Source organism: Scyliorhinus torazame, chromosome 16 (assembly GCF_047496885.1).
Source record: "Scyliorhinus torazame isolate Kashiwa2021f chromosome 16, sScyTor2.1, whole genome shotgun sequence".
Taxonomy (NCBI): domain Eukaryota; kingdom Metazoa; phylum Chordata; class Chondrichthyes; order Carcharhiniformes; family Scyliorhinidae; genus Scyliorhinus; species Scyliorhinus torazame.
The window spans coordinates 171,858,183-171,883,811 of NC_092722.1; the positions used below are offsets into that span (position 1 = coordinate 171,858,183).

At 45.5% G+C, this 25,629-nt stretch overlaps 1 protein-coding gene across 7 annotated transcripts in view; it reads left to right on the top strand.

Moving 5' to 3' along the window:
* Positions 1-24,757, top strand: part of eno4 (enolase 4) — an 81,616-nt gene extending 56,859 nt beyond the window's left edge. For 4 of the 7 annotated variants that reach the window (XM_072479472.1, XM_072479475.1, XM_072479474.1 and 1 more), the window contains 4 exons: positions 11,399-11,591; positions 16,123-16,190; positions 22,150-22,267; positions 22,928-24,757. In XM_072479472.1, coding sequence (XP_072335573.1) covers positions 11,399-11,591; positions 16,123-16,190; positions 22,150-22,267; positions 22,928-22,986 — 438 coding nt within the window. In that variant the 3' untranslated portion in view covers positions 22,987-24,757. The remainder of the gene's footprint in view (positions 1-11,398; positions 11,592-16,122; positions 16,191-22,149; positions 22,268-22,927) is intronic. The other 3 variants (XM_072479473.1, XM_072479479.1, XM_072479476.1) reach the window with 3 other exon arrangements.
* Positions 24,758-25,629: the final 872 nt, after the last annotated feature.

Genomic DNA, 25,629 nt, shown 5'->3' on the forward strand with positions numbered 1-25,629 from the left:
GATTCAGTCCAGAAAATAGCAACCTGCTATAAAACAACACTTTTGTAAAGTCACGTTTAACATAGTATAACATTCCCCAAAGCCCTTCAGGGTATAGGGAACAATACATAACAATGAGTAGTCACCAGACAAAAGAGATGAGTTTAGGAAGGAAATTCCAGAGATTGAGACATGGGTAGCTGCAGACTTGGCTGACAGCAGTGGGTTGAAAAGAATGAGGAATACAGATGGTGGATGGAGAGTTTGGGGTGGATTGTAAGAGGTGGATTGTAAGGATGGAGGAAGTTACAAAAATAGGGATGAGTCCTTGAAGGGATTTGAAAATGAGGATAATGATTTTAAATTTTAGACTTTTGGAGATTGGACCCCCATTTATGTCAGTGAGGATAGGCGACAGACAAACAAAACTTTATGCAGCTTAGGGTGTGAGCAGTTGAACATAATCTGCAGTTTATGAAAGATGGGAGGCTGACAGTAAGGCACTGGAGTAATTGAGGCTGAACTTCATCTAAGATATAAAGGACTTCAGCAACTTGGTTGAAGTTATGCTGCAAGTGACTAATATATAGGTGAGTACAAAAAACAGAAATTTGCATGGTGTCTTTAATGTTGGAAGACATTCAGAGGAGTATATTCAGACAAAGGTTGACACCAGACCAAAAAAAGGGACATTTAGATTTGGTGATCAAAAGCTTGGTGAAAGAAATATGCTTTAAAGGAGGAAAAGACTGAAAAATTGAAAATATTCAATAAGTCTGCCACCATCTATTCAGAGAGAAACAGAGTTAACAAATAAGTTTGATAACTTTTCAACAGAACAGGGAAATGTTGGGGATGTAAGGATTTTAAGCAAGTGAAATTGGGTGGGAAAAAGAACAAAAGAGAATATCTGTGATAGGGTAGAAGGCAGAATGACAAATGGGTTCATGGCACAAAACTAAGGGGAGTGGTAATGGGACAGGTAAAGAAATAAAAGACAAAATCAGAAAATTCTGGACCAACTCAGCAGGTCTGACAGCATCTGTGAAGAGAGAAGGGAACTGAACTTTCTTCAAGTCTGGATGACTCTTTGTCAAAGCTGTCACAGTTATGACAAGGAGTCATCCACGCCTGATTATCAGATCTAAATGTATTCAAATAAGGTTCCCGACATTGAACGGCAGGAAACGCTGCCCATCACTGAAGGCGGTTTGGGGGGTTGGGGCAGTCATGGTGAGTTTTCACGGTTACATCATATGCGATGTTAGACTTCTCATATTTTCCTCTCCAGTCATCGAACATGCCCAGCGCATGGGAACAGAAAATCCTGGCCAAGCTCACTGTAAGCTGCATCACAGCAGAATAGGCTTTCTCGAGATGTCAGAATTACAATTCATATGGAGTCTGCACCTATCAAGGCAAGGGTTTTCTGACTAGTGCGCCCTTCTTGAGAATTACTTCAGGCATAACAGGTTTCTTGGGTACACTGCCAGTAAAACTCACAAGTGGATAGCACTGTGGCTTCACTGCGCCAGGGTCCTGTTATAACCTGCCTACTGACGATTGGCTGGGGACTAATGACTATCCCACAATCCTATGGGAGTATGAACTTCCCCAATGAGGGGGGTGGAGAAACTCCCACTATAAATAAGCTGGCCAGTCCAGGAACCAGGAGGAAGGAGAAGGTAGCAAGGGAAGTTACTGCTACTGTTATGTATATATTGTTATAGTAAATAAACGTTATTATTTTGTATCCTTAAAACTCGTGCTGGATTCTTCGGGGCCCTTACAAAACTGGCGACGAAGGTAAAAGTGAATAGCTGTCTACACTGCTGAAGCCACCTCCCTGGATTTTGTTGGATACAGGTTGGAAGTTGTTTTCTATTATACCATGCCTCTGTACGGATGTTTGGATGTTTTTGATGCTGCGCTGGAAAGCTGGAACCAGTACACACAACGGATGCGTTACTATTTCCGGGCAAACAATATCACTGAAAACGAGCGCCAGGTGGTCATATTGCTCACCGCCTGCGGGCCGCATACGTTTGGGGTGATTAGGAGCCTTACGTACCCAGCTGTGCCGGACACCAAAACGTTTGACGAACTTGTGAATATAGTGGGGCAACACTTTAACCCAACCCCGTCCACGATAGTCCAGCGTTACCGGTTTAATACCGCTGAGAGGACCCCTGGAGAATCCCTTGCCGATTTTTTTATCCAGGCTACGCGGGATTGCGGAATACTGTGACTATGGTGAGACCTTGTCAGAAATGTTACGCGACCGTTTGGTTTGCGGTATTAACAATGCGGCCACCCAGAGAAAGTTGTTAGCGGAGCCAACATTGACTTTTCAACAGGCAGTACAAATAGTCTTGTCCCGAGAGAGCGCAGAGCGAGGAGTACAGGAGCTACAGGGAATGGAAGTGCATGCCTTGGGGCGCAACCCTTTCCGCCCAAAAACGTCCCCCCGCACTCCTGCGGTACCTTGGGCGAGGCAACGACCAGACCAACGCCAGTGGCCATCGGACATGCCTCCCCGAAGGGAGCCTTCTCCAGAGCCAATGGATGAGGAGCCATGTCCGTGTCAGACTTGTAGGCGCCGACCCCGTCGCGGACGGCGGTCCTGGGGACGCCAGAGGCGCCGTCGTTCCGACCGAAACTGGGACCAGCCCAGGGGCCGTAACTGGGACCAGCCCAGAGGCCGTACCTTCCATGTGGATGAACCTGCGTGACCACTCCTGAGGACGTGGAGATGGAGGACGACTGCCTGCAGCTGCATTGTGTGGCAGCTCCCCGTGTGGCCCCCACTAAGGTGACAGTACGGGTCAATGGCCACCCGCTGGAGATGGAGTTGGATACTGGCGCAGCGGTCTCCGTGATCGCCCAGAGGACATTCGATCGCATCAAGCAGGGTATACAGACCCTTACATTAACTGACTCACAGGCCAGGTTGGCCACCTACACGGGGGAACCACTGGGCATTGCAGGAACTACAATGACCCCTGTTGTCTATGGACGCCAGGAGGGGCGTTTCCCACTTATCGTAGTGCGTGGCCATGGGCCCAGCCTGTTGGGTCGGGACTGGTTGCGCCATTTGCGGTTGCAATGGCAGCACATCCTCCAAACAGTTTCTGGAGGGTTGACTGAGGTGCTAGGACGATACCCAGAGGTATTCCAGCCTGGTTTGGGGAAAATAAAAGGGGCCGTAGCCCGTATCCAAGTTGAACCAGGAGCCACGCCGCGCTATTTCCGGGCGCGCCCAGTGCCTTACGCTTTGCTCGAGAAGGTAGAAGGGGAGCTCACTCGTTTGGAGAGTTTGGGTATTATCAGGCCCGTCCGTTTTGCTGACTGGGCAGCACCAATTGTACCAGTAATGAAGCCAGATGCCACAGTTCGCTTGTGTGGCGACTATAAACTTACAGTGAATACAGTTTCCCGACTCGACCGATACCCAATGCCTCGCATAGAGGATCTCTACGCGAAACTTGCAGGCGGACTCTCATTCACAAAATTAGATATGAGTCACGCCTACCTGCAGCTGGAGCTGGACCCTGCCTCCCGACCATATGTAACAATTAACACACACCGGGGCCTGTATGAATATACACGGTTGCCCTTTGGAGTATCCTCTGCCTGCGCAATTTTTCAACGTGTTATGGAGGGCATTTTGAGAGGTTTACCACGTGTGGCTGTCTACCTAGATGACGTGTTGATTACAGGGACGTCGGAGCAAGAGCATTTGGAAAATCTGGAGGCTGTCCTTAAACGCCTTTCGGAGGCTGGAGTGCGTTTACGTCACACAAAGTGCGTATTTCAGGCAAAAGAAGTAGTCTACCTAGGTTATCGGGTGGACCGCAAGGGTCTGCACCCCGTCGCAGAGAAGGTGCGTGCAATTCAACATGCCCCCACCCCGACTGACACTTCGCATCTTCGTTCTTTTCTCGGTCTCGTAAACTATTACGGGAAGTTCCTCCCCAATCTGGCAACTACGCTGGCCCCCTTACACCTGCTGCTAAAGAAAAATCACACCTGGGTTTGGGGTCAGCCGCAAGAAACCGCTTTCCGGCGGGTAAAGCAACAATTGTCGTCGTCTGGGTTACTAACCCACTATGATCCGGGAAAGCCTTTGCTCGTCACATGTGATGCATCCCCGTATGGTATTGGGGCTGTCCTGTCCCACAAGATGGAGAACGGGGCCGAGCGACCGATAGCTTTCGCCTCCCGCACATTAACTGCAGCGGAGAAAAAGTACGCGCAGATCTAGAAGGAGGGCCTGGCAGTGGTTTTCGCGGTGAAACGCTTCCACCAGTATGTGTACGGCCGCCATTTCACTATCGTGACTGATCATAAGCCCCTGCTGGGACTCTTCAGAGAGGATAAGCCAATACCGCACATTGCTTCTGCACGGATCCAGTATTCTCTGGAGCACAAACCAGGTACGCAGATAGCAAATGCCGACGCACTGAGCCGATTGCCTTTATCAACCGGCCCCATGTCGACCCCCACAACCGGTGAGGTGGTCGCAACCCTAGATTTTATGGACACCTTGCCTGTCACGGCATCACAGATCCGTGAGTGGACCCAGACAGAGCCAGTCCTGTCAAAGGTTCGGCACATAGTCCTGTATGGTGGGCAGCATAGACAGCTCCCAGGCGAGTTGCGGGCATTTTCCTCCAAGCTGTCAGAGTTCAGCGTGGAAGACGGCATCCTCTTGTGGGGGACGTGTGTGATTGTCCCGGAAAAAGGCCAGGAGCTGATATTATCAGACTTGCACAATGGGCATCCGGGCGTGACCAAGATGAAAATGTTGGCCCGGAATTATGTCTGGTGGCCAGGCCTCGACACCGACATTGAGAAGGTGGCCCAAAACTGCTCCATTTGCCAGGAGCATCAGAAGCTTCCGCCGGCCGCGCCCCTACATCACTGGGAATGGCCAGGGCGGCCTTGGGCACGCTTACATGCAGATTTTGCAGGCCCTTTTCAGGGATCCATGTTCCTTCTACTAATTGACCAAATGGCTGGAGGTGCATAAGATGCAGGGGACAACGTCTTGCGCAACAATTGAAAAAATGCGTTTATCATTTAGCACGCATGGCCTCCCCGAGGTGCTGGTCACGGATAATGGCACTCCATTCACGAGTGAGGAGTTTGCTAGGTTTACAAAGACGAACGGCATCCGCCATATCCGCACTGCCCCTTACCACCCGGCTTCAAATGGGTTGGCAGAGCGTGCAGTGCAAACATTCAAAAGAGGCCTAAAGAAACAGTCTTCCGGATCAATGGACACGAGACTGGCTCGGTTTTTGTTTACGTACAGGACCACCCCCCATACAGTGACTGGGGTAGCTCCCGCAGAACTAATGGGCCGGAGACTTCGCACCCGCCTTAGTATGGTTTTCCCCGACATTGGCGCAAAAGTACGCCGTACTCAAGAACGGCAGGGACCGGGATTGTCTCGGCATCGTCCGATTCGGCAGTTTGCGCCCGGTGACCCAGTATTCGTGCGGAATTTTGCTGGTGGTGCCCAATGGGTTCCTGGTGTAATCTTTCGCCAAACGGGCCCTATATCGTACCAAGTGCAAGCCCAGGGTCGTCTCCAGCGAAAACATGTAGACCACGTCTGGTCCAGAAGATCATCCCCGCAAAAGATTCCCCGCTCCCGGAGCTCAGTTCAACAGCGGCAAAGACCAGAAACAAGGGAAGGTAGTCCTCCAAATCTTCCACTGGTGCCTCACTCGAAGCCTGCGCAGGTCGTGACGGGACCGAATGGGGATAGAGACGCTGACATGACGGAGGCAGCAGACTCTGACTCCGAGATGGAGACACAGGATGAATCAGAGGGGGAATCCTCGGGTCCACAGGCCGTGGATGTACAACCGCGCTGTTCATCACGGAAGCGCCGGTCTCCGTCTCGTTATACGCCGCCTGATCCAGCGCGGCGTGCAAATGGCATCCGGCCTGCGGCCAAACGAGTTCGACGCCTTCCTTCGCCAGGGCCTACGGTGGATTCCTTGGACTTTGGGGGGGAGGGATGTTATAACCTGCCTACTGACGATTGGCTGGGGACTAATGACTATCCCACAATCCTATGGGAGTATGAACTTCCCCAATGAGGGGAAGGAGAAGGTAGCAAGGGAAGTTACTGCTACTGTTATGTATATATTGTTATAGTAAATAAACGTTATTATTTTGTATCCTTAAAACTCGTGCTGGATTCTTTGGGGCCCTTACAAAAGGTCCCAGGTTCGATTCCCCGCTGAGTCACTGTCTGTGCGGAGTCTGCATGGGTTCTCCCGTGTCTGCATGGGTTTCCTCCGGGTGCTCCGGTTTCCTCCCACAGTCCAAAGACGTGCAGGTTAGGTGGATTTGCCATGATAAATTGCCCTTAGTGACCAAAAAGGTTAGGAGGGGTTATTGGGTTACGAGGATAGGGTGGAAGTGAGGGCTTAAGTGGGTCAGTGCAGACCCAATGGGCCGAATGGCCTCCTTCTGCACTGTATGTTCTATGTTCAATGTTCTGAAGATGCAGCTCTGGTGCCTTGACTGAATGGGTGTGTTGCTCTTCAACACCTTCCATCAAGAGTCACAGAATGACACAATCAAGAACTGTTACTGCTCAGAAGGAGTCCATTTGGATCATCATGTCTGCATTGACTCTCTGATTGAGGAATTCCCTTAGTGCCATTCTCCTGCCTTCTCCCTGTAAACCGGCACATTCTTCCTTTTCAAGTAACAGTTTAATTTGCTTCTGAATGTTTCAATTGAACCTGCCTCCACCGTACACTCAGGCACTGCATTCCAGACCCGAACTGCACGTTGCATGAAAACATTTTTTCTCATACCGCTTTTGTTTATTTCGCCAATTCCTTTATATCTTTAGAACATAGAACATAACAGCACAGAACAGGCCCTTCGGCCCTCGATGTTGTACCGACCTATGAAACCACTCTAAAGCCCAGCTACACCATTCCCTTATCATCCATATGTCTATCCAATGACCATTTGAATGCCCTTAGTGTTGGCGAGTCCACGACTGTTGCAGGCAGGGCATTCCACGCACTTACTACTCTCTGAGTAAAGAACCTACCTCTGACATCTGTCCTATATCTATCTCCCCTCAATTTAAAGCTATGTCCCCTCGTGCTAGACATCACCATCTGAGGAAAAAGGCTCTCACTGTCCACCCTATCCAATCCTCTGATCATCTTGTATGCCTCAATTAAGTCACCTCTTAACCTTCTTCTCTCTAATGAAAACAGCCTCAAGTCCCTCAGCTTTCCTCATAAGATCTTCCCTCCATACCAGGCAAGATTCTGGTAAATCTCCTCTGCACCCTTTCCAATGCTTCCACATCCTTTCTATAATACAGCGACCAGAATTGCATGCAATACTCCAAATGCGGCCGCACCAGAGTTCTGTACAGCTGCGACATGACCTCATGGCTCCGAAACTCAATCCCTCTGCCAATAAAAGCTAACATACCATACACCTTCTTAACAACCCTCTCAACCTGGGTGGCAACTTTCAGGGATCTATGTACATGGACGCCGAGATCTCTGCTCATCCACACTGCCAAGAATCTTATCATTAGCCCAGTACTCTGTCTTCCTGTTATTCCTTCCAAAATGTTGTCCTCTCACTCTCAATCCTTTCACAAATGAGAACAATGACTTCCTATCTAGTCTGTCCATATCGTTCATGGTTCTGAATATTGTCATATATGTGGGTTATTGTAGTTACCTGCAATGTCTCTTCAAGAACCGTGTCAAATAACATGTGCCACGTCATTGGCTACTTCGCGGGCTTTTAGGGAGTCGAGTGCCAAACCTTATACAGTGAAGACTTATTCTATAAAACCCTGTTGATCTTGCATTAAGTGGAGATCCACGTGGATCTGCAATCTAATTTCCTTTGTACCGTTAGTCTAAAGATACAACAGTTTACAAAAAAAAATGGCAACGAGGAACGGATTAGAATAAAAAAATATAGATATTTTTCAAGAAATAATAATAACCTTTTATTGTCACAGGTATGAAGTTACTGTGAAATGCACCTAGTTGCCACATTCCGGCACCTGTTCGGATAAGCTGGTATGGGAATTGAACCCGCGCTAGTGGCCTTGTTCTGCATCACAAACCAGCTGTCTAGCCCACTGAGCTAAACCAGCCCTTCATCAGCGATTACACACCTGTTGCTGGGTAGACCTCTGGGCGACAGCCAGTTTATGGATCCACATGCTTGCCTTGAGCTGAGAAGCCTCCTTAGCTGTCAGCTCCATTGAAACAACATTAAAACCGTCAGAGTGGAGCAGCTTCTGTGGATTAATAGCTTCAACAGATCAATCAGTTAAGCAGGTTGACAGAAGGTCAAAATCGCAGGCATCGGAACAGTAAGCTTTTGAGGCAGAAATTCAAAGCAAGGGCCCGTACCAATTTAAAACCGGCAATCCAGGGATCAGGCTGCATGGTGTGCCACATGCAGTAAAGCAGGGTCCCAGAGGTAGAGCAGAGAATAACTTTCATGCAAGTTAAACTGTTGCAAGTTAAAGTTGATGAACTTTAATGCTATTACAAATTGCTAATCCATCTTGAATGAATGAGACCACGGAATTAAGCAAAGAGGGAGAGCATTCCAACCATGAAAAATGGTGCAAGACTTTGGCACAATGGGCTCTTTTGATGAGGCCTCCCAAGAACTGGAAATCATATTCCGGGAGACTCCATTATTGCATTCTTGCCAATAAAATTTTGGAAGATATTAAGGACCCAGCATTGCTAAGCATAATTGCTTGCAAAACTTTCAATGTATTAATTTATTTAACTTTCAGGAAGCTTAGTTCAGCCATGGAAACCAGGGGAAAAGACGAATCAAGAATTAGTTAAAATATTGGAAGATCATTATTCACCAAAGCCTCTGATTATTGCGGAGAGGTTTTGTTTTCATCAAAGGAATCAGTTCAAAGGGGAAAATATTGCACAGTTCGTTGCAACCCTCAAGTGACTTGCAAAGTTTTGTGAATTTGGCAAATCGTTAGACAACCCCAATTGAGATCGTTCAGTGTGTGTTTGAAAAATGAGGCTATCCAAAGAAGACTATTAACGAAACAAAATCTAAGTCTGAAGACACCATTAGGTATTGCTGTTTCAATGAAGCTGACAGCTAAGGAGGCTTCTCAGCTCAAGGCAACCACGTGGATCCATAAACTGGCTGCCGCCCAGTGGTCTACCCAGCAACAGGCGTGACATCGCTGTACTAAAATGGACCATTCACAGGCTGATTGCTGGAGTAAGAACAGCCAATGTAAAAGTTGTGGTAGAACTGGCCACACAGCAAGAGCTTGCTAGAATAAAACAACCTCTCCAGTGAAGAATGCTCAAAAGAAGATACAGATCTTATTCAAAAGAAATAAACTAAACCAATTCAACTGAGAAAATTCACTGTGTGGAAGAACAACGACCACAATGAAACTAAAGCAATTCATTATGATGAAGAATTGAATTTGAATGTGCTTCCAGTCTTGGTGCAGTGGTTAGCACTGCTGCCTCACAGCACCAAAGACCTCGGTCGATCCCGGCCCCAGGTCACTGTCCGTGTGGAGTTTGCACATTCTCCCTGTGTCTGTGTGGGTCTCATAGAATCATAGAATTTACAGTGCTGAAGGCCATTCGGCCTATCAAGTCTGCACCAAACCCTAGGAAGAGTACCCTACCTAAGCCCACACTTCCACCCTACCCCAGTAACCCCACCATCCTTTTTGGACAGTAAGGGCAATTTAGCATGGCCAATCCACCTAACCTGCACATCTTTGAACTGTGGGAGGAAACCGGAGCACCCGGAGGAAATTCACGCAGACACGGGGAGAACGTGAAGACTCCACACAGTGACCCAAGCCAGAAATCAAACCTGGGACTCTGGAGCTGTGAAGCAACTGTGCTAACCACTGTGCTACCATGCTGCCCAGATGGTCATCATTAGACATTTAATTCCAGATTTTTATTGAATTCAAATTTCAGCATCTGCAGTGGCGGGATTCAAACCTGGGTTCCTGGAACAGTGTTTTTCAAACTTTTTTTCCCAATGACCCATTTTTACCAACCGGCCAACCTTCGGGACTCAACCCGGCCGACCTTCTCGACCCACGCGGGCCGACGTTCACAACCCATGCCGGCCGACCTTCGCGATCCACGCCGGCCGACCTTCGCGACCCACGCCGGCCGACCTGCGTGACCCACCATTTTCTCTTACCTTGTTTGTTGCTGACAAAAATGGAGGAAATGGTTTTTGGTCCCTTTAGCCCCAATGGTCCCTTTGGCCACCAGAACTTGAAAAAAAAAGGCTGCGACCATATAAAAACAAATGTGGCTGCACTGCGCATGCATTCCCAATCATCGGTGTGCATGCGCATAGTTGCGCATGCGCACTGATGATTGGGCATGCATGCGCAGTGCGGCCAAATTTTTAAAATCTGTTTATCTGGCCATTTTGAAGGCCGCTCGCAGCCGGCATTATTAAAAGCCGGCTGCTGCAGCTGTTGCGTGCAGATTTGCGCGATCGGGAGCGCCGTGACGGACGGCTCCGTGACCCTCCCAACACCCACCCGCGGGTCACGCCCCCGAGTTTGACAATGCCTGCCCTAGAGCATTAGTCCTGGGTTTATGGTTTACTAGTCCAGTGACAATACCACTATGCCGCCACCTCCCCTCACCTTCACAACCCAAAGATGTACAGGGTCGGTGGATTGGCCATGTTAAATTGCTCCTTATTTGTTAAAAAAATTAAAAAGAGAACAAAAGAACGTCACCATTTTAGGGGAGTGCCAAAACTAAATGGGCAATCTTTAAAATGGTGGCCAATACAGGGGCTGCGTCTCCCTAATCCCACCTCTGAATAGAAAATCATCTGCCTTTGAAACCAGGATAGGGTGGATGGATGGACTTAAGTAGGGTGCTCTTTGTAAAGACTCGAACGGCCTCCTTCTGCACTGAAAATTCTACGATTCTATGAAAGTTTGATGCCACCTTTCTAATGCTGTCTGTGATTCTGGCTGATTCACAGTTGATTTAAATTGCTTTACTCCTATGCTGTCCATAACTTCCCTGAATAACCTTGACGTAAAATTGGATCTTTCATCTGATTGGATTTCTTTTGCTGGGCCATATGTCGTGAAAAAAAATTAGTTCACTCCTCTACAACTCTCTTAGCTATAATATTTAGGCATGGAATGGCCTCTGAAAATCTAGTCGACACATCCATTATGGTCAACAAATACCCTTTGACAAAGCACCATCCAAACTTGAAACATTAGTTCCCTTCTCCCTCCACAGCTGCTGCCAGACCTGCTGCGATTGTCCAGTATTTTCTGTTTTTATTTCTGATTCTAGCATCCGCAGTAATTTTGTCTATTTGTTCTGTTACACAGGATGCCGAGCAATGGTTTAAGCTGAGTTGCCTTCTTAGTCCCCAGTGCTATTTCTTGGCAGATGCAGCTTCGAGGTCAATAGACAAGCTCATAAAAGATGGTCTAGATGGAAATAGATACAGTGGTTTGATCTTGAAACACACCAATCAAACCACAATATCTGACTTTATTCAAGTAGCTAAACTGATGGAAGGTATGATATTTATAATCTAAGAATAATTATCATCATTACCTTTTAAAGTAATCAATAAGCTTGATGAATTCCATTTTTAAAAATAAGAGCATTTAGGATCTTGCTCTTGAATAACTTGCTTTAGGCAGCACCTGTAAAGCAGGAAATGTCTTGAGGAGATATAGAAGTGGGTGATCACCAAAAGTACACATCAAGAATTAGATTTTCTGAAGGCTTTTAAAGGTGAGGAAAGATTTAGAAAAGTGAATGAAATTAAGAGAGGGAGGTTCAGAAAATGGGGTCATGATCACATGCTGGTACTGGGGAGGGAGGGGGTAATGCATAGTAACATTACAATACAACAGTGATTATGGGCAGGGTCTGCCTCTGGCTCACGAAAACCCTATCTGTGCACTTTTGCGGTTTGAAAACTGCTCACACGACCCATGTTAGATTTCAAACACCATTTTTGTCTTTTCACACCAGAGTCAGGTTCACAGTGCACTTGGTGAGTCATGCTGAAGTGCATGAGGAATGTCGAGGTGGGGTAGTTAGAAAGTCCTCTTTAGTTCTCCAACACAATATCCCAAATGTGTTTAAAGCCACCTCATTCACTCTCTCATACATCCCCCATGCCCACCCATTCCACCAAGGGTGTACCATACCACCCCATGCCACCTGAACACACACATAAATTCTCCATGCCCCCTCAGAAATCTATGACCCATGAATTTTCCAAAGCCACCCACCCAATATACATTATATATATTCTTCACAGTCCAGGCAATACTAATGGAAATAAACTTTACATTCCTAAGGGCTAGGGGGTAGGCAGGGGGGAGACGAGTCCTCTCAACATCTGATGAAAGCTTACATTTCAAAGATGCTGAGTAAAAAATCACTCTTATTTGTAAAATAAACTTATCAATACTTTTAATCTTGTGATCCTATGTCAACAAACCAGAAACTACATCAAAGGGACAATCCATAATACCAACTTCTTGAAATTCGTTCACTTTCAGGTGAATGGAATAACTACTAAACCAATTCGCACTTCACACAGCTAAGCATCTACAATAGCCACAGTTGGTCGAACAATTGAATAATGGAAGGAAAATACAGAAGGTATTTTCAGCTTCAGAAAATACAGAAGGGACTATCTATTTAAAATGTAGAGAAATAAAAGTTTATAGAGATTTAATAAGACTAGAATGCCTGTCAATTGCTGTAAGGGAGAAAGTGGTTAGATATTCTTTTAGATTGGCCAGGCCCGTTTAAACAACAGTAGAAAAGATGACAGCTCAAGCTGACAAGACATTTTGTCACATTTTTTGCAGCATTTCGCCATTGGAAAAGTACTGAATGCATGTACAAAAATAAACAAGACTGGCCAATGTCAAAGTCAACGTACCTTTGCAGGAAAGATCCCTATGACTAATCACTGCACTAAAAACACATTGTTATTATCTTTAGTATTGTCACAAGTAGACTTACATTAACACTGCAATGAAACTGTGAAAATCCCCTGATTGCCATACTCAGGCGCCTGTTTGGGTACACTGAGGGAGAATTCAGAATGTCCAATTCACCTAACCAGCACGTCTTTCGGGACTTGCAGGAGGAAACCGGAGCATCCGGAGGAAACCCATGCAGACACGGGGAGAACGTGGAGACTCCGTACAGACAGTGACCCAAGCCGGGAATCGAGCCTGGGACCCTGGTGCTGCGAAGCAACTGTGTTAACCGCTGTGCTACCATGCCACCAGACATTACACGTTACAATACAGCATCTAATATTTGATATTAGAAAGTGTGAAAGTACTTATTTACACATACCATTAAGAATGTTCCGGATTCCTCAGCAGGCTTTCTATTTTTACGTAAACACTCAAACTTGTCATGTGTTTATTGGGCTTCTGAAACCCTACCCCCGATGAAAATAGGGGTGGAAGGAAATCCAATGTTCACCCCCCATTTAAAATGAGGAACCCACCTCAGCAGGGATGGCGCACTAGGCATTCCAGATCCGTAAAAAGACCAGAGGAAAATAGCATGCATTTAAGAATACAAAAGATCAAATTTCCTCCAAAAGAAAAAGCAGTGTGGCTGTTTGCACACCTGAAATATGCCTCTGAACCCAAACAGAATATCAGCCCTATACTTCAAAATGACTTTATTTTCTGTGAAGTGTTTTGGGACATCCTGTGATCATGAAAGGTGTTATGTAAATGCAATATATTTTATTCTTTAACCACAATTGTATAAAGGATGATGCAGGCAGGACCAACGTTGTAGGCGGTTACAAATCTAGAAAGTGTGAGATCAAAGGGACATGTGAAGGCAAAAATAATGATTTTAAAATTAGTGCATTAAATCACAATAAGCCAGTGAAGCCTAACGAGATTGCGGTGTTAAATGAATGGGACTTGCTCTTGTATAGGATGTTAGTTTGAGCAAATGTAGTTTGAAATTAGAAGTGAACTTAAGGAATATGTTTTAATAAAGGCATTAAAGATTGTAAAGGAGTAAGCAACACTCAATTTTTCCATCTGTTATATAGTAATTTTACATCCTAACAAATAAACTTAGTTGAATATGCATTACTGACTTCCCTTCATTAGTTTCCAGCACATTTACCACAGTACATTCATCATGGTTAACAGAAGAATGGATAAAATTCATGAGAAAGATAGATTATTCATTAAATCCAGCTGTATCAAACTGAATTATTATGTAATGGTATTTTACTATAACTACCAATGATTTAGGAACTTTTGTTGCGTGTGCACGTGTGTGTGGTTAGCTATAGCTTGCAAGTGGCTTCATTTATTTCTACTCAACACAATTGTAAGAAATAACAAAACTTTTTGTTACCTTTTTGTTAATTTCCAAGACTCTGCACATGGACACAAGGAAATCTAAATCACGGGGCTTAAACGTACTAAGTTAGCACTAATTAGAAAATTAAAGTCAACCATGATTACTGCCCTATCATTATACATCTCTAATTTCCTGAGTTATATTACACTGTATACTACAAATACTATTGGGGGGCCCACCAAACGTTCTGGCCTTTGGGGTTTCTTGGTTTCACCAAAACTGATTGTACTTCTTGATTTTCTGATCTAAGATTTTTTTCCACTGTTTATTCCATCCATCATTTTCAGGGCTTTCTGTTCATCTTTTCCATTATGCCTACCTCGTCTAAAAGTTAAGTATCCTGGAATAGTTAGTTCCCAAGCTTTGTAACCACAGCTCCGTAATGGCTATTAGCTTGGGCAGCACGGTAGCATTGTGGTTAGCACAATTGCTTCACAGCTCCAGGGTCCCAGGTTCGATTCCCGGCTTGGGTCACTGTCTGTGCGGATCTGCACATTCTCCCTGTGTGTGTGTGGGTTTCCTCTGGGTGCTCCAGTTTCCTCCCACAGTCCAAAGATGTGCAGGTTAGGTGGATTGGCCATGCTAAATTGCCCTTAGTGTTGGGTGGGATTACTGGGTTATGGGGATAGCGTGGAGGTGTGGACCTTGGGTAGGATGCTCTTTCGAAGAGCCAGTGCAGATTCGATGGGCCGAATGGCCTCCTTCTGCACTGTAAATTCTATGATCTATGATAAACCTGTCTATTCCGATCTGTAATATTAATTCATTTAACTTTCATTGAAATCAAATAAAAATAAATCTGTCAAAACGTAAAACATGTTAATTCACCGGTTTCGCACTTTCGGCCAATGCAAATCTAACCACCAATGTATGGGTAAACTGAATTTTTTGTGAATTATTTATGTTTTATGTGTTATACTGTAAATTTACTTTTCTACATACTTGTACAGTCCAATGATACAGCAAAAAGTATGGCCACTCAGAGAATTCAGAAAACATGTATGTGCATTTTTGTTAATTTTGTGGTACTTGGGGCAGCATGGTGGCGCAGTGGTTAGTGCTGCTGCCTCACGGCGCCGAGGTCCCAGGTTCGATCCCAGCTCTGGGTCACTGTCCGTGCGGAGTTTGCCCATCCTCCCCGTGTCTGAGTGGGTTTCGCCCCCACAACACAAAGATGTGCAAGGTAGGTGGATTGGCCGCGCTAAATTGCCCCTTAATTGGAAAAAATGAATTGGGTACTCTAAATTTTTTTTTTAAATGTTGTGGTACTTGTTGGTTCGTGAATAAAAGTGTTTTTTTTTTAAAACATGAATGACGTGAATGCTTAGGTTTCTACCTGTTGCATAAACCTATATTCTGGTTTGTTTTGCTACTTTTGCTTCATTTAATCAATTCAATATTTAATTGACAACTCATTAGATAAGAGAATATTTCAACTAATCACTGATTTTTTCATCCATGAATGTACGTCTATTGAAATAGTGCCTTTGAAAGCCTGATGAGCATTAGATACAATAATTTAATTATATATTGTAGTGTAAATATATTTTCTGTACAGTACTTTTACATTTAAGATAATCAAATTGATTTGTGTGAAAATCAGGCAATCTACTTTGGAACAATGTTAAATGCAAATTAATACTTAACTAAAATCTTTTTTAAAATATTCCAGTGCAAGACTGCAGATTTATACCAGGCTTGGGAGATGGAGCAACCACTGATGACAGTATTGCAGATATTGTAAGCTATATGAACTGGCATTGTAGAATGCAAGACCACTTCATTTTTACAAGATTCTTGCCATTGTCCCACTGTAACTTGTCACTTTCCTGTAACTTTCAAACATTAATAAGGAATATTCCCCCTCTGAAAATTCTTCATCATTTTAATCAACGGAAGAAGAAGATTGAATGCATAAGATAGAATTATTGTGTCAAATTCAATTCTTATTGTGGCACTTTCTTTTTTCTTTTGAAGTGGGTCTTTACTTCTGAACTCGATTTATGTCCAACAATAATGATATAGGTATTTAAATTTCTAAAATAGTCTGGGACTCTAATTTTTGCGACTTAAACTTTCTTTGCAAGAAATCATTATCACTTTGATGGGTTTTAGATTTTGTGCTCAGGGAGATTGAAAGTTCAAGATTTTGCTTGAGTGCAAATTTAGGAAAAAATAAACCTCATTTATGTCGATCAAGTGGCTTAATTTAGCTACTTTCAACCTATCTGTTATAACCTGCCTACTTACCATTGCCTGGGGACTAATGACAATCCCACAATCCTGTGGGAGTATGAGCTTCCCCAATGAGGGGGGCGGAGAAACCATTAGTAAACTCCGAGTATAAATAAAGCTGGCCAGTTTAGGAACCGGCAGGAAGGAGTGAGCAGCAAGGGAAGTTGCTGCTGCTGTTTTATATATATATATATGTGTTATTGTAAATAAATGTTATTACTTTGTATCCTTAAAACTCGTGCTGGATTATTTGTGGGCCTCACAAAACCGGCAACGAAGGTTAAAGTGAATAGCTGTCTACACTGCTGAAGCCACCTCCCTGGATTTTTGTTGGATACAGGTTGGAAGTTGTTTTCTATTATACCATGCCTCTGTACGGACGTTTGGATGTTTTTGATGCTGCGCTGGAAAGCTGGAACCAGTACACACAACGGATGCGTTACTATTTCCGGGCAAACAATATCACCGAAAACGAGCGCCAGGTGGTCATATTGCTCACCGCCTGCGGCCCGCATACGTTTGGGGTGATTAGGAGCCTTACGTACCCAGCTGCGCCGGACACCAAAACGTTTGATGAACTTGTGAATATAGTGGGGCAACATTTTAACCCAACCCCGTCCACGATAGTCCAGCGTTACCGGTTTAATACCGCTGAGAGGACCCCTGGAGAATCCCTTGCCGATTTTCTATCCAGGCTACGCAGGATTGCGGAGTACTGTGACTATGGTGAGACTTTGTCAGAAATGTTACGCGACTGTTTGGTTTGCGGCATTAACAATGCGGCCACCCAGAGAAAGTTGTTAGCTGAGCCAACATTGACTTTTCAACAGGCCATTCAAATAGTATTATCCCAAGAGAGCGCAGAACGAGGAGTGCAGGAGCTACAGGGAATGGAAGTACATGCCTTGGGGCGCAACCCCTTCCGTCCGAAAACGTCCCCCCGCACTCCTGCCGTACCTTGGGCGAGGCAACGTCCGGACCGACGCCAGTGGCCGTCGGACATTCCTCCCCGAAGGGAGCCTTCTCCAGAACCAATGGATGAGGAGCCATGTCCGTGTCAGACTTGTAGGCGCCGACCCCGTCGTGGACGGCGGTCCTGGGGGTGCCAGAGGCGCCGTCGTTCCAACCGAAACTGGGACCAGCCCAGGGGCCGTAACTGGGACCAGCCCAGGGGCCGTACCTTCCATGTGGATGAACCTGCTGCGACTACTCCTGAGGACGTGGAGACGGAGGACGACTGCCTGCAATTGCATTGTGTGGCAGCTCCCCGTGTGGCCCCATTAAGGTGACAGTACGGGTCAATGGCCATCCGCTTGAGATGGAGTTGGACACTGGCTCAGCGGTCTCCGTGATCGCCCAGAGGACATTCGACCGCATCAAGCAGGGTATACAGACCCTTACATTAACCGACTCACAGGCCAGGTTGGCCACCTACACGGGGGAACCACTGGACATTGCAGGAACTACAATGACCCCTGTTGTTTATGGACGCCAGGAGGGGCGTTTCCCACTTATCGTGGTGCGCGGCCATGGGCCCAATCTGTTGGGTCGGGACTGGTTGCGCCATTTGCGGTTGCAATGGCAGCACATCCTCCAAACAGTTTCTGAAGGGTTGACTGACGTGCTAGGATGAGACCCAGATGTATTCCAGCCTGGTTTGGGGAAAATAAAAGGAGCTGTAGCCCGTATCCAAGTCGAACCAGGAGCCACGCCGCGCTATTTCCGGGCGCGCCCGGTGCCTTACACCTTGCTCGAGAAGGTAGAAGGGGAGCTCACTCGTTTGGAGAGTTTGGGTATTATCAGGCCCGTCCGTTTTGCTGACTGGGCAGCACCAATTGTACCTGTAATGAAGCCAGATGCCACAGTTCGCTTGTGCGGCGACTATAAACTTACAGTGAATACGGCTTCCCGACTCGACCGATATCCAATGCCTCGCATCGAGGATCTCTACGCGAAGCTTGCAGGTGGACTCTCGTTCACAAAATTAGACATGAGTCACGTCTACCTGCAGTTGGAGCTGGACCCTGCCTCCCGACCATATATAATGATTAATATACACCGGGGCCTGTATGAATATACACCGTTGCCCTTTGGAGTATCCTCTGTCTGCACAATTTTTCAACGTGTTATGGAGGGCATTTTGAGAGGTTTACCACGTGTTGCTGTCTACTTAGATGATGTTTTGATTATAGGGACGTTGGAGCAGGAACATTTGGAAAATCTGGAGGCTGTCCTTAGACACCTTTCGGAGGCTGGAGTCCGTTTGCGTCGCACAAAGTGCGTATTTCAGGCAAAGGAAGTAGTCTACGTAGGTAATCGGTTGGACCGCGAAGGTTTGCACCCCGTCGCAGAGAAGGTGCGTGCAATTCAACAGGCCCCCGCCCCGACTGACACTTCGCACCTTTGTTCTTTTCTCGGTCTCGTAAACTATGGCGGGAAGTTCCTCCCCAATCTGGCAACTACGCTGGCCCCTTTGCACCTTCTGCTAAAGAAAAATCACACCTGGGTTTGGGGTCAGCCGCAAGAAACCGCTTTCCGGCGGGTAAAGCAACAATTGTCGTCGTCTGGGTTACTAACCCACTATGATCCGGGAAAGCCTTTGCTCGTCACATGTGATGCATTCCCGTATGGTATTGAGGCTGTCCTGTCCCACAAGATGGAGAACGGGGCCGAGCGACCGATAGCTTTCGCCTCCCGCACATTGACTGCAGCGGAGAAAAAGTACGCGCAGATCGAGAAGGAGGGCCTGGCAGTGGTTTTTGCGGTGAAACGCTTCCACCAGTACGTGTATGGCCGCCATTTCACTATCGTGACTGATCATAAGCCTCTGCTGGGACTTTTCAGAGAGGATAAGCCAATACCGCACATTGCTTCCGCACGGATCCAGCGCTGGGCTTTGTTGCTTGCTGCATACGAGTATTCTCTGGAGCACAAACCAGGTACGCAGATAGCAAATGCCGACGCAGTGAGCCGATTGCCTTTATCGACCGGCCCCATGTCGACCCCCACGACTGGTGAGGTGGTTGCAACCCTAAATTTTATGGACACCTTGCCTGTCATGGCATCACAGATCCGTGAGTGGACCCAGACGGAGCCAGTCCTGTCAAAGGTTCGGCACATAGTCCTGTATGGTGGGCAGCATAGACAGCTCCCACGTGAGTTGCGGGCATTTCCCTCCAAGCTGTCAGAATTCAGCGTGGAAGACGGCATCCTCTTGTGGGGGACGCGTGTGATTGTCCCGGAAAAAGGCCAGGAGCTGATACTAACAGACTTGCACAATGGGCATCCAGGTGTGACCAAAATGAAAATGTTGGCCCGGAATTATGTCTGGTGGCCAGGCCTCGACACCGACATTGAGAAGGTGGCCCAAAACTGCTCCATTTGCCAGGAGCATCAGAAGCTTCCGCCGGCCGCGCCCCTACATCACTGGGAATGGCCAGGGCGGCCTTGGGCACGCTTGCATGCAGATTTTGCAGGCCCTTTTCAAGGATCCATGTTCCTTCTATTAATTGACGCCCAGTCCAAATGGCTAGAGGTGCATAAGATGCAGGGGACAACGTCCTGCGCAACAATTGAAAAGATGCGTTTGTCGTTTAGTACGCATGGCCTCCCCGAGGTGCTGGTCACGGATAACGGCACTCCATTCACGAGTGGGGAGTTTGCGAGGTTCACGAAGGTGAACGGCATACGCCATATCCGCACTGCCCCTTACCACCCGGCTTCAAATGGGTTGGCAGAGCGCGCAGTGCAGACATTCAAAAGAGGCCTAAAGAGGCAGTCTTCCGGATCAATGGACACGAGACTGGCTCGCTTTTTGTTTACGTATAGGACCACCCCCCATGCGGTGACTGGGGTAGCTCCCGCAGAACCCCTAATGGGCCGGAGACTTCGCACCCGCCTTAGTATGTTTTTCCCGGACATTGGCGCAAATGTGTGCCACACACAAGAACGGCAGGGACAGGGATTTTCTCGGCATCGGCCGATTCGGCAGTTTGCGCCCGGTGACCCAGTGTTCGTTCGGAATTTTGCTGGTGGTGCCCAGTGGGTTCCTGGTGTAATCTTTCATCAAACGGGCCCTATATCTTACCGGGTGCAAGCCCAGGATTGTCTCCAGCGCAAACATGTCGACCAAGTTCGGTCCAGAAGACTATCCCCTCAAAAGATTCCCCGCCCCCGGGGCTCATTTCTACAGCCGCAGAGACCAGAGACAAGGGAAGGTAGTCCTCACAATCTTCCACTGGTGCCTCACTCGAAGCCTGTGCAGGTCGTTACAGATCCGGATGGAGATAGAGACGCTGACATGACGGAGGCAGCAGACTCTGACTCCGAGATGGAGACACAGGATGCATCAGAGGGGGAATCCTCGGGTCCACGGGCCGTGGATGTACAACCGTTGCACCGTTCATCACGGAAGCGCCGGTCTCCGTCTCGTTATACGCCGCCTGATCCAGCGCCGCATGCAAATGGTGTCCGGCCTGCGGCAAAACGAGTCCGCGCCCTCCTTCGCCAGGGTCTTCGGTGGATTCCTTGGACTTTGGGGGGGGAGGGATGTTATAACCTGCCTACTTACCATTGGCTGGGGACTAATGACAATCCCACAATCCTGTGGGAGTATGAGCTTCCCCAATGAGGGGGGCGGAGAAACCATTAGTAAACTCCTAGTATAAATAAAGCTGGCCAGTTTAGGAACCGGCAGGAAGGAGTGTGCAGCAAGGGATGTTGCTGCTGCTGTTATATATATATATGTTATTGTAAATAAATGTTATTACTTTGTATCCTTAAAACTCGTGCTGGATTCTTCGTGGCCCTCACAAAACTATCAAATTAATTTCTTACATCCCATTGAATTATGACAATGGGAAAACATGATAGTAACTTTGTGTCATTCTGGTAATGGCAAGGGGGAACATGGTGGCTGAATCATTTCAACTCAGAAATAATCAAATAATGTGCATAAATAGTCTTTAAGTTTCCGTTCCCAATAAATTAAACAAACAGCTGAATTAAAGTACAGTAATTTAGTTCATTATCTATGTTAACCTTTTAGACCAATTTTGTATTAGATTTTTATGTTTTAGCACTTTGAAACCACAGTTTTATCATGTTAAGATTTTCTTCAATAACCTCCAAGTTATAACTTAATTTTTACAGGATCTGGTGGATCAATAGACAATTTCCCTGCTGTTGTGGTTCAATGTGTATTTCAGTAAATTAATTTGGCAACAATGTACGTCCATTTCCTTTATGCTACTTCATTCAATGTCTTTCCCCTTTTAATTTTTTTTACATTTGCAGGTATATATGTATATAAGAAGGACTCTCCCATGTATTATTACTTGTTTCTAACAAAGGCTTCAACACCAACCACAGTTTAAAACAAATCCCCCATCATTAATCAGCTTTTGTCTGCTTCTGTTTCATAAAGCTTCCAACTAAACACATTTGGCTGTTTTCATTCCTTTAGGCTGTTGGTCTGGGGGCCAGGTTCATCAAACTGGGAGGTCTATGTCATGGAGAGCGGGTGGCAAAATACAACCGTCTGATGGCTATAGAGGAAGAATTGGCTCAGAGGGGAGCATTGGGTATGAGCTGCTTCATTTTATTTCTTTTCAGCTTGCAGAGAATGAGAGACAAAGATTATGGGAGGAGTGACAGAAATTGCGCAGCTAGAGGGAATGAGAATCCTGCGAGTCAGCAAATCACACCCTATCCAAAAGAAAAGAAAGCATCTGGCAGAAGCTGCATTGGTCCATGTAACTGACAACTTAATGGTACTGGGTGCACACACAAATACCAATTGGCTTCAATCAGCAGACTATATCTAGGTTCATTTTATTATTGTACTACTGAGTTTAATACTTTCTCGTCAATAATAGCCCTCCAATTTGAAGGCCAGCATTATTATAATTGAGTTTGCAGTCCTGAAACAGCTGTAAATGTTGAAAGCTTTATATTTTTCAATTTGAGAGCGTTCAGTATAAACCAATATTTACTTAAATACTGCAAGAGGAAAGGTCAGCTCAAATTGTAGCATATCAAATAATTGTCCAAGTATGTAACAAATCATTTTGAGAGCTAGGTTTTAATAATACATTTTTTTTAAATTGACTTAAATGTAATGGGCTTTGGTTCGTTAGTTCTTTGTAGTAATATTATCTGCCCGTTTATATTGCAAAACATGAACCTTCAGAGCATGACTTTGCCTAATGCTCCTACTTAGGTTTAACTTTCATTTTCTGCAGGTCATGCAGCTGAGCATCAATTTCCTGTCATCAGTGAAGAGGAACCTGATCCTAATTAAGTAAAGCCAAGATCTGAGCAATTTGATTAGATGTTAGGTGCTCCATATAGAGTTTCAAAACGAAGTTGCATTGTTTTAAACATTATTTAATTTCAAAATGCAAAAAGAAGCCTTTAAATTTAATCTGTGACCATTTTCCAAGAAAACATCCGAAGAAAGTACAAATATATGTAAAGTAGCTGATTGTTGATTAAATTAAATGACTAATTCCAGTGATTTTGTAGTTAGCATTTTTATTAAACTATATTTACCAATGATAAGCACTCCCCTTATCAGAAGACAATGTTAATATATTATTTTGTTGATGAAAGTGTGAAAGCTGTTTGGAGAAATTTCAGGGCACAGTTACACTGCGCTTTCATGTTGATACAAATTTGTTTCAGATGACCATTGATGCGAAAATAACAATATAGCACTGATGTCGGCCTTGATTTGATTCCCAAGTACATTAAGGTAGTCTCATGCCTTTTTGCACCAGGTACAGTATAACTCCAGCCAAGTGGAAGCTGGACTACTGGGGACTATATATTTACTTTTCAATGCGTTATGGTCCTTGCAGAGAGCAATAACTTTGAAAAAAAATTCAAACTTACAGTAGCTTCCAATAGCTGAAATGATAAAAGATTTTGCATTCTATGACTTTTACTTTCCCACCAGCCTAAAAGTACTTGTAAGGGTCCTTTTTATTTACTTCCTATTTATTCCCTTCTACCCTTTCTTTTATTTTTGCCATTACAATTTTGATCCATGGTTATTTGATTAATGGACATGTCACTTTAAGGCAAGAAGCCTGGAACTTTAACTCAAACAGGGAGAATCCAGAAAGAAGTGATGGTTTAAACCGGAGATTTCAGACTGGCTGGCATCAATGACAGAGATGGGTTGGGACTCGGTTTGATTGATTGGCTGGTGGGCAATGAATAGGTCCAGAGGGCTGTGTTCTGCCCAGTAACAGGTGGGCACAGTAAGAAGTCTTACAACACCAGGTTAAAATCCAACAGGTTTGTTTGGAGTCACTTCAGAGCGCAGCCCCTTCATCAGGTGGAAGAAAACACCATCTGAAGAAAAGACCTGATGAAGAAACTGCGCTCCGAAAGCTAGTGACTCCAAACAAACCTGTTGGACTTTAACCTAGTCTTGTAAGAGTTCTTACTGTGCCCACCCCAGTCCAACGCCGGCATCTCCACATCACGGTAACAGGTGGTGATTGGATCTGACCCCACTGGAATGCTTTTCAGAGTCCAAGGTTTGTGTTTGGTTTCAGATTTGATCTGGCAGCAAGAAGGAGACAAGGTCCAACTAACTCTGTCCAGAAGGCCACTGTAGGGGCTGACTCTCTCTCCACAAAGCCTCTTGGTGCTATTTGCCTGAGACTACAGAGGCCTGAAGATAAACAAACTGAAAGCAAAGTTTGATGTGAAAAAAGGTGCCTCTCAAGGAAATGTTGTGAGCAATATAACTGTCTCCAGAAGGTTGCTAAAAGTTGTGAGTACTGCATTCTTGAAACCACAGGTAGCTGAATGAATCCACAGTAAATGCTTTGAACTGAAGGCCGGGATTGAAGCAAAGCTGTTAAAAGAAAACACCATCTGAAACATGACTTTCATCATTCTTTTTTTCACCCCATCCTCCTTCCCCTCTGTTTTGTTTGTCTTGTCTGTGTGGGTAGAGGGTGGGGGCAGTTAAAGTGGGAGTCCGGAGTTAAATGATACTTAACCAGTTGTATTTGCTGCATATTTCATGATAGTTCTTGTTATAAATAAACATTAATCGTGTTTATCTTTACAAACCTAGTGACTGTACTTAATGGGCAGCCAAGAGCCAAAGACTAAGGATATTTTTATAAGAATTATTGATTAATTCATTTGTGTTGTGACTCCGGGGCATTGTGGGGTTGGAATTGACCACACACTAGCCCAAGGTGTTGTGAGAGACTACTGATAAAACACCTCTTTTGTAAACTACAGAACAAGACTTTTAACACAAGCAAAAAACACACTTCATAAATATATTTTACATTGTACTTTAAATAAGCACTCAATTATCCCAGAATCAGTCCAAAAGGAGACTTAGCTCCTGAGGATTTACTTCCTATCTTTTCCTTTCCCAGCCTGGAAATGCCTAACTTTTGAAGTCTTTCACACCAGAAATTACTTTCACAATGCAAGTTTTCCTGGAGACTTTTCCTTCCAGCTAAATCTGGGTAAATCCTCTAGCCTTGATTTAATTTCTCACAAGTTTGGTATTTCAACTTTGAGCATGAGCTCCCACCCACATAACTGCATGTGAACCAGTGTCTTGTTGTATGCTGTTGTCTGTGATATTCATCTGTCTGTGATATTCGATTATATTTTATGAGAGCAACATGGCAGCACAGTGGTTAGCACTGTTGCTTCACAGCTCTATGGTCCCAGATTCAATTCCCGTCACTGTCTGTGTGGAGTCTGCACGTTCTCCTTGTGTCTGCGTGGGTTTCCTCTGGGTGCTCCGGTTTCCTCCCACAAGTCCCGAAGTGCGGTTAGGTAATTTTGACTTTCTGAATTTTCCCTCTATGTACCCTGTTGTACCCTCAATAACGACGCTTAGAGTGGAAACGGTAAAGAAGGCTTTAATAAGCTAAGAATTAGCCTGATGCCGAGACGT